Source organism: Cebus imitator, unplaced genomic scaffold (assembly GCF_001604975.1).
Source record: "Cebus imitator isolate Cc_AM_T3 unplaced genomic scaffold, Cebus_imitator-1.0 Scaffold91, whole genome shotgun sequence".
NCBI lineage: Eukaryota > Metazoa > Chordata > Mammalia > Primates > Cebidae > Cebus > Cebus imitator.
In genome coordinates, this window is record NW_016107406.1 from 235,694 (window position 1) to 245,165 (window position 9,472).

The 9,472-nt window shown below is 51.1% G+C and overlaps 1 protein-coding gene across 1 annotated transcript in view; it reads right to left on the minus strand.

Moving 5' to 3' along the window:
- STC2 (stanniocalcin 2) overlaps positions 1 to 8,785 on the minus strand; it is an 11,458-nt gene extending 2,673 nt beyond the window's left edge. The window contains exons 1-3 of the mRNA XM_017535096.2: positions 8,200 to 8,785; positions 6,028 to 6,170; positions 3,395 to 3,606 (exon numbers count right to left, since the gene is read on the minus strand). Coding sequence (XP_017390585.1) covers positions 3,395 to 3,606; positions 6,028 to 6,170; positions 8,200 to 8,350 — 506 coding nt within the window. The 5' untranslated portion in view covers positions 8,351 to 8,785. The remainder of the gene's footprint in view (positions 1 to 3,394; positions 3,607 to 6,027; positions 6,171 to 8,199) is intronic.
- Positions 8,786 to 9,472: the final 687 nt, after the last annotated feature.

Sequence of the window (9,472 nt, forward strand, 5' to 3'; positions counted from 1 at the left end):
GGGCTTCAGGGCCCAGGGCTCGGCTGAGAGCAGAGCAGAGAGGAGGAATGTTCTGGCTGATAGAGATCAAGCTGCTTTTCAGGGCCTGCTTGATGACTTTGGAGTCAGCAAGTCTGTGCATGGCGGCTGAGCAAAGGGCTTTCAGCCCTCTAAGACAGGCCCCTGACAGCGCAAGACAACCTTACACGGTCTCCTTGGGCTGTCCGGAGGTGAGAACGCAGGAGGCAAATGCTCCATGCTTGTTTGTTTCCTTTTATTTTGTGAAAACTAGAACCTGCCTCTGGAGCTCGAGTTCACTGAGTGTGTCTGCTAAAGCGGCGGCAGGATTTTAGCACCTGACTGTGCCTGCCGCAGCACCAGGGCTAGGTGAGCACACTGCAGGGCTGAGTATCTGTCTTTCTGAGACACTAACTGGATTGGATGCTGTCTTCAAGCTCCTTTCCCCAGAGTAAGGGGAAAGCTGTCTTGGGAATATACAGATGGCCTCTCTTTTGCCTCCTCGGCCAGGGAGTTCTGTCTGCCAGATGAGCCCTCAGAAGTCCAAGGCCGATCTGGATCCGAGAAGGCTGGTCGAACCCACGCTCTCCTCTGCCCTTGGCCTTTTCTCAGGAGGAGGAAGCTGTGAACTGCGGGGAGGGGTGTGTGTGCCGAACCAAGTTCATCTAAGCCGTGTTCTGAGCTGGCACGGTGCCTTCTCAGGCTGCAAGCTCAGCCCGTGTCTAATGACAAAGTCTAGCTCGTTCAACTGGGTGTCAGCAAGGCTAAAGGATTTAAAAAAATACTTGGAGGGGGGTGTGCCTGGAGGCTGCCAGCACCCATCGACACAGCGAGTGGGGGCCGGGGGCTGAGGCAGGCTGGCTGCAGCTAGGGGGAAACAGATGCTGTGCAGAAAGTGGGGCAGGCGGGAAGGGGCGAGGGGAGCGGGGAGGAAGAGCTTGAAAAGAGCAGTATTAACTGGGGGTGAGTGTTCTGGTGTGGTGGGGGTTGAGTTGAAGAATGGGGGTGGTGCAGATTCTGGGGTGACTGTGATTTCCTCTTCTCTAAAATGAAAAGCAAGTTCTGGAGGTTCTCTCCCTTTTTTTTTTTAACCAATGCCACACATTCGGAAGTGGCCTTCTTGATATTTGGGGACCGATAGGATATTTTAAATCAGTTAAGATGGTTGGAGGAAAAAAACAACTGAAAAACAGGCAGTTAAGCCAGACGTACAAGCTGATGCACAGCCACGTCATGGCTTCAGAAGGAAAGGTAATAGGGGTTTTTGGGAAGCTGGAGTTAGGGGAGACCCCTGTCTAGAGATGCTGACTTAGCGGGAAGTGAGAGGACCATCATGTGAGCGGGCTTCTTACTCCAGAGCAGGCTGGGGAGGGGGTCATGGGCTCATTCTGAATGGTGTGAGAAGCCCATGGCCCGAAGGGCCATATTCCCAAGAAAGAGACACTAGAACTCACAGGGCTTTACCTCCGTCTTAAATTAAGGGGAGGGGGTGGGACTTCAAACCTTCAGTTTTCCCAAAGAATACTCTTCTCCAAGAAAGATAGTCTTCCTGCGCGCCAGGCATGCTTTATAGCCTTATAAACTAGGAATGGGCCCCATCACTCATCCAGTCCTGAGGCCAGCAGACTCTCTCTAATGGGTGACAGGCCTGGAGGTGAGTGAAGTTCATGGCGTTTCCTAGCCATGGGGCACTTACCTCTTCCACAGGCACCTGAAGGAAGGGAATTCTAGAGTGTTCTCCTTGTGTAATGGGGATATATTTGATAAAAGGACAAGAAGCCCACCACATGTGGGGAGCTGTGACCCCTTTCAGGTCTAGCAGGGAGGGGATAGGCCAGGAGCAGCTTTGAAGTCTACTCCTGACAACTGGCTTCAGTCACGTATACCAGCAATTCCAAAGCTTAAAAGCAGGAATCAAACCTCAGTGCCAGTTCTCTAATCTCTTAGCTTCACTTTCCTCCTTGTGGGCATAGTGATTTCTGTCTGGTAGCATCTTTAGGAAAGATAAATGAGATAACCCATGTAAATGCCCTGGCCAAGGGCCTAGCACATTAGAAAACATGACAGCTATCATTGTGGTTGGTGATGCTGTGGCTGCTATTGCTTCTTTACAAATATTTGAAGAATAAAAAATATTTTATAAGGTATTAGCCTAATTCAAGGAAAATGCAACATTATTTTGCTTTTGGCAAGAGCTTCCTGCAGTTTTGCCTGCACCAGGAGTGTTGCAAGATGCCTATGACCTTATAACCAAGTGGAGAGGGACAGGAGGTGGTTGCTGTCCTCTGTCATCTAAGTGGTGTTGGTGTTGGTAGGGACATAGCTGGAAGAAGGTTGTGACACAGACTGAGGAGCAAGAGTTCATACAATTATACTGATTTGGCTCAATGAGTCACCATGGAGAGACCAACAGTGCCATTAAACTGGTAATGACTTACACTGAACTGGCCTGGTGAGTGGCTTTCTGCTCTGTGTTGCTGAGGAAAGAACCATCGTCAATATTAAAAAAAAAAAATCTTCAGGGATGCCTGGCCTTGCCTCATGTTAGAAACAAGTGTTTACCAATGTGCTTTACCATGCTGTAAAATTTAGGATCCTCTAGCTGGGATGTTTTATAAGGAATGGGATGCATCCTGAATTTGTCATTGAATTTCAAGTCTTCAGATAAGTAAGTTCACATTTCCTTGTTTTGGCATAAAAGTATTCAGCTGATTAAAGTTTTTGGCATTTGTTTTGCATATTCTCTGGGAGGGCACCGATGTGTTAGAGAAGGTGAACCAAACTTTCTATGGGAAAGGAAAGTTAAGGAGGCAGGAAAAGCATCAATAGCTCTGCTTTTGGCATTTAAGAGTATAGGTTCTGGGGCCAGACTGCTTGGGTCCCAAGCCTGGCTTTACCTGTCGCTAGCCTTAGTGAGTCTCAGTTTCCTCATCTGTCAAATGGAGGTGACAAGGGCTGTGTTGAGGATCAAGTGAAAAAGTCACAAGGAGCTCTTAGCCCAGGCCCTGGCACTTAGCAAATAATCAACAAATGTTATTAGCAATCTGCTGTCTGTAAGGACACCTCTCCAGCTACTCAAAATAGTCAGAGAATAGTGGGTTCTTGGCTCAGGGGAAGATGAAGAGCATTTTTGAATCAACACATTTCATGCTTAGTAAAATGATTTCCCATTTCTGTTGCTTGTGATTTTGAGACTGATGAGAGAATTCTCTTTTTCTGAAAGCCTGCAGGAAAGGAGCCTTCTAGGTGAGTCAGTGTAGCTTTCTGAAGTAAATGGAAGCCTTCTCCATTTGTCAGGCATTCAGCCTCTAGAAGCAATGCGGCTCTCCTCCCATAAACATTGCTGACCTTGTTGGGCAGCCCCTCCACCCCAGGCCCTCTGCGGGGCAGTACTTACTCCTGCAGCAGCATGTCCTTGAAATGGATCATCTCCACTATCACCTGGGTGTTCTCCTGGGCCACCGTGCACAGGTCGTGCTTGAGGTAGCATTCCCGCTGCAGCTGCAACACCATTTCCCGGATGGCTGGGCACTTCCGGCTTATGCAGCCGAACCTGTGCCGCAGAGCGTGGGCCTTACATTTCAAGACGTCTTTGATGAATGACTTGCCCTGAGAACACACAGGTCAGGGAAGGGAGAGAGGGGCAGAGAGCAGGATTCCTCGTTACATGCTTGGACATTTAAGCCCTTTTTGAGCTTACACAGGATATTTCTGAGATCGAAACCGCAGGGCCCCACCTGAGATGGACGTCCTCCCAGTTGACAGGCAATGCCACATCAGGAGGCATGTCCAGAGTGACAGAACAGCTCCAGCACTTGGCAGCAAGGGATGTTCATTCTGTAGACTAACACCTCTCCCTCCTTCCTCCCCTGCTACTCTGTGAGTTTCCCTCCAACTGGGCTTCCATGGGTATAAGTAGCCCCATGTTGGTTCAGTGTCAACTTTTCTGGAACACAAAGGGAATTTGGCCAGATACAAATTCATAAATCCTTCACGGTTCTCGGAGAGCAGTTTTCCCTAAGAGGAAGGTGCCTGCTTGTCCAAATCTCACACTTTTCCTTTATCCCTTGATTCCAGGAGCAACACCAAGATTGAGTGCTAATTGTGCCTCCCTTTCTGCCTTAGCTCCTCCCTCGGACCCAAATCCATACCCTGTCTCCTCCCACCCTACCAGGAAGAGTGTTCTTTTCCTTTTTGAAAATGACTCTACTCCTTTAAACTGTTCGGATTATTGCCTCTAAAAGGCTGGCCTGGCACCCTGCCTGGCAGCATCTGGAGTCTGAACTGCCGCACTGGGGGCCCCTCCCCCATGCTCCCTGCCTCTGAGTGGCGAAGGCAGCCAGGCATACATCTGGCCTGCATTTCTCTTTCCTGGCAACCCCGTTTGATTGTGCTTACCCTAGAAAGGAGACAGCTGTTGGGGGTGTGAGGGGAGATTGGTGCTGCTCCCTTATCAACCTCCCACAGCCTGTAGGCATTGTGGGGTGCCTACTCAGGAATCCCCGCACCCCACATTACTATAGAAACGAGCTGTCGCTGGAGAGGTCACCCCTCTGTTTTTAGACAGGCCTGGAAGTCACTGAGTTGAGAAAGTAAACGGGTTTAGGTTGGAAGTGGGAAGCCAGCCAGCGCATTTATTTTGGTTCTCTTCTTTAGCAGCCATAGAAATGTCTACAGATAGCATCTGATCTCTGAAAAACCATGTGGCCCAGGCACCCTTTCCATGGCCAGAGCCATGGAGACTCTTTTGACTCTCCAGCCAGAGCCAAATGGAATGGAGGGCAGGGTGTGCCAGTTTATTAAGCAGTTATGTGCTGAGCATCGACTTGAAAGGGATGCCTCTAACTTGAGAATATATTCCTGTTGGTTGAGAAAAAAAAGGAAGATTAATTTCTGCGAGGGCTGTGGCCATCTGTGCTTGGTATTCTTCCCTGACATCCTGTGGGATTGCCCTTAAATGCACGTCTTTCCTCCGGATTTCCTATTACGTTTCCTAATTCCCGTTAATCCAGAATGATGCTTTATTATGGAGCCTCGAGGAATTCAAAGTTCTACCTCTTTCCTTCCCTGGTTTCAGTTTCCTCTCTTGCCACTGCACATCCTCTGCAGTGCAGGCTGCTGGCCCCATCATCGCCTCCCCGCCTGGTTCCCAGACACTGCTTTGTTAGGCTCACTACTGCATGTCAACGGATGGTAACTGGTGACATCCATAAATCTCACCTAAACTGATGGCCACCCTTTCCAATAAACTAGGGGAGAGAGGTTTCTGGGATATAATAACAGGGCGTTTCCACAGGGCATATAAGCAGCCAGGGAGAACATGAAGAAGGTGAGCCTAATGCCATGCCACATATCATCTAAAAATGTATTTGAGTTGTCAGCATTGGAGCCATAAGGTTGCTTGTTGTGTTCGTACCCTGCCCTGAGCATCAACTCGGCGTTCCCCTTGGGACCCTGGGATAACTGAAGTGGGTCAGGCCTTGACTATATTTATTATATAGAACAAAAGGAAAGTGTGGAATTGGAAGACTCAATCAGGGTTTTGACCTGTCAGGTTTGAAGAGAAGGATCTGCTACTCAGGAGGAACGGAAGTCTGCTCTTTTGGATGTCCTGAGTTATTTGGGTTGCCTGCACACATACCACATGATGAATTTTTACACACTTTTGTCTCATTTTCCTAGTAGGTGAAAATGGCTTTTGAAATGTATGATTGGGCGTTCCTGCCCCTGCACCTCATGCAATGCGCTTTGGGGATGAAGTTCTTGGTGGCCAGACACAGGATGTCCCCTTATAAGGTGTTTATCACTTATTATGACATTGGTCGCCAGTCCACCCTGCCTGTGTAGATGCAGCTTATGAGTGCAGAAGGGAGACACTGGCATAATGTTTTATACCTAGACTGTCGCTTGCAAGCCCTAAAACACACCACAAGGCATAGCAAAGGAAGTTAGTTAACAAGGCTTTCTAATGAACATTTCAATCATGTATGCCCACCCCAAACAATCTTCATGCTCTGGATGGATTTTTACCTGGGCATCAAATTTTCCAGCGTTGTGCAGAAAAGTCATGCAAATTCCATGTAAGCCCCGAATCTCACAAGAGTTGTTCTCGAAACATTCAAACATGCCACACCCCACATCGCCAGCTTTGACCAAACAGTGCTGGATCTGCGCTAAAAGGAAAATCACATACAGATAATGTAAAAAACTCTGACCCATGCTGGACAATGCAGAGAGGTCATTTGAAATAAAAATTAGTAACAACTAAAGGAAAATTTAAGGAGGAAAAAAGAGTTAGTAATGACGATATCAGGACCTGGGAAACAAAATTTCATCCTTTAACTGCTCATGAAAAATGTCTCTGTTTGTAAATATTTGTAGGAAGGAGAGAAAAAATTACAAAAATTATAACCAGAAAGGTTGGTCTGAGCATTCCTCCCTTTCATCCTTTCCATTTTATTAAAGTATATGTGGGAATACTTAGTTTGAGAGCAAAATATATTTCAGCTTTTTAAACCCACAGACAAAAATAAAAATTTAAATTGAAGACTGAAGTCTTCACCAATGAAGTACCCTTCTCTACTTGATCTGCAGAAGTTGCTACTATTAAATCACAGCCATTTCCTTCCTGACACCCAAGTGACAGCGTCCAAAAAGCAGTTTCTATTCAGCTTTATGATTCAACACCTAAAAATCAAAACAAAATTCCTATTAAGGCAGTGCCTCCCAACCCTTCGCATTAAAATACCAGCTAGGGAAGCTGCGGTTGGCAAGCAGGCTCAGGAGTGGAGTTGGACGGGGTCTAGCCTTTAGAAACACCACTATCCACGGCTGCAGCCTCCTTTTAATTAGGCATAGGGATGAGATATCACCCAATCCCCTAGAATTCCCACAGCCTGGGAGCTGGCAGCTCTTCTTCACCAAATGTGGCCCCCATTCCTCTCTCCGAAAGGACAGACGGAGGGAGTTAACTGTCAGGCTGCAGCGTGCAAAGCCTCTTTCCTCCCTCCCCACTACCCAAGGCTCTGATTTAAACCAACCACAAAATTACATCAGAAAAGTGTTTTTTGGAAGAAGGGCGGGGTCGGAGCTGATAATCCGCATTCAGATTAAATCTAGGGAGAGAATGAGGAGCGTGTATTTTTGAGGGTCACCAACCACCGATAATCACGTTCAGTTCTCAGAGGAAGCGCCAGAGGAGCGAGAGGGTGGGCGAGGGTCTCCGGGTGGTGGGGGTGCCGGCCCCAGCATGTGGAGGTGACAGGCTCTGGAAGACCCTTCGCGACGCCGGGGCAGGACCGCTCAGTGCCGCGATTCACTCACTTGGGGCGTCCCTAATGGGCACTCGTGCTTTCCTGCTCGTGCTGTGAGCGCACGCACGCCGCAGCCGCGGCGATCGCACGGCTCCCCAAAGTCGGGGGAGGGGGTCGTGGAGCGAAGGAGCTGTTGGCAGATTTTCTTTCTCTTTCCGAGCTGGGAAACGGGCCAGCCCCGTGCCCTGCACGCCTGGCTCTGCTTTGCAGCTTGTGGGTGAGCCAAGAGCCGGTCGAGCAGAGGAGGCGCACAGTTCGTGTCGTTTCACCATTTCTTGGCTTGCTGACCCGGCTAGGAGCTGGGGATGGCGGCAGCACAGTGGAGGTACGGTTTGCGCCACTCCCACGCTCCGTTCCGAAAGCAGTGCCCCCGGGGGGAAAGTTCGCAACGCCAGCTGTCTCGCCCGCAAAGTTTGGGATGTCGGGCAGTTTTTGAGGAGTGGGAAGACCCGGCGCTCTTACTGAGGCCGGCTGGCTGGGAAGAGAAGTTTTCCGGGTGCAGGGCGCAGCCCAGCTCCGGGGACCCTCTGTGCCTCCCGCATGCCGGCCGGGATGAAGCAAGCTTTGCACAGGACCCGGGACTCGGGGGCGGGGGCTGGCGCTGGCAGCGTCAGACGCTGCCTCATTTCCCCTCGACCCTGGGGAGGACAGCAACAAGTCCTGCCCCAGCCATTTCATCACCCTGCTAGCACGTGCAGATTCCGGGCGCTCGGAACCCGGCGCGGACCTCGCCTTGCCTCGCGCTTCCCTTCGCACTTCCCGTGCCATCCCAAGAGTTTGCGTGGTCCTGGGTGGGTGCCTGGCTCCCGGCTAAACGCCTGGGGGGCGCCGCGTGGGTGCACGGTGTGCTCTCCCAGCAGCTCCCGGCTGCGGGGGCGGGTGCACTTACCTGTATTCTGCAGGGACAGGCGGCCCTTCTGCTGAGAGCTTCTGTCTTGGGGACCTTGGAGTGGGTTGGTGGCGTCGGTCCCTCGCGCCGGGTCAAAGGTGGCCAACACAAAGACCAGGGTCATGAACTGGCCCAGCCGCTCGGCACACATAATTCTTGGTATTAACCTCCCACAGGGAGACCTGGATCCTTTGTGCTCCCCTCTTCCTCTTCCTCCTTCCCCGCTACCCCTCCTTCTCCCCCTCTTCCTCTTTGCTAGCCTTTTCCCTCCTCCTCGCGGCTGCAGCTCGGATAGAGGTTACCCAGCGCCCTCCAGTAGCACTCGGGAGAGCATGTGACCAGGCCGTTAGCAGCGCCGCGAATGCCCGGCAATGGCAGGGATGGTGCCTCAAATATCCCTGGAAGCTCTGGTGTCACTTGAATGAAGGAGTCGAGCAGGTGTTGTCCCGGCGGCTGGACCAATCCGAGACCCCGGCCCTTTTGACAACACGGCCGGGAGGCGGGGCCTGCGCCCAACTACTACAGGAGGAAGCCGAGCTCCGCCGGGAGCGCCCGACAAAGTTGCCGACCTGGCGGCGGTCACGCTTTTGGGTGTGTGTGTGTGTGTGTGTGTGTGTGTGTGTGTGTATGTGTGTGTGTATGAGCGAGCGCGGCCGGAGATGCATGCGCGTGTGCAGGAGCTCCAGGGCAATGGCCGAAAGGGCTGTAGAATATAAAAGCGAATCCCAGCTCCAGCTGCAGCTAAAGGGGGACGATCTGCGCTGGGACAGTGTCCCTGGGGCCCCTGGCTCGCGTGACAACGGCATCGGGTTGGGAAAGTTTCCTTTCTCCGCCGTTTGAAATTCAGTGAGATTCCCAGCCCAGAGGACTTGATAGATTGAAGCAATCTCCTCGGCACAGTGATGCTGTGGGCCAAATGAGCACACGTGGAAATTCCTGGCCTTGTGACAATTTGCATTAAAAAGAACCCCACTATTGGAGACAGGAGCAGAAGCACTAGATATAGTCTTTGGTCAGAGCAACTGCCCCGTCTTCCCGCTTGGGAAGACAGTGCAACACCTGGAGTGTGGTTTCTCGTCCTTCCCCTAATCCCGACTCTATTCCAGCCTGGGCTGCACGGATCCAGGTGACGGTCGGGACTTGCATCATTTCCAGGAGGGTGACAGGGAGGCCCAGGGCAGCCCTGAGTCAGCCCGCCGCGGACCTTCGCTTGCCCGGGAGGCCAGAGCTTGAAAGGCAACTTTACGCGTCTCCAAACACACTCCTGCATTTT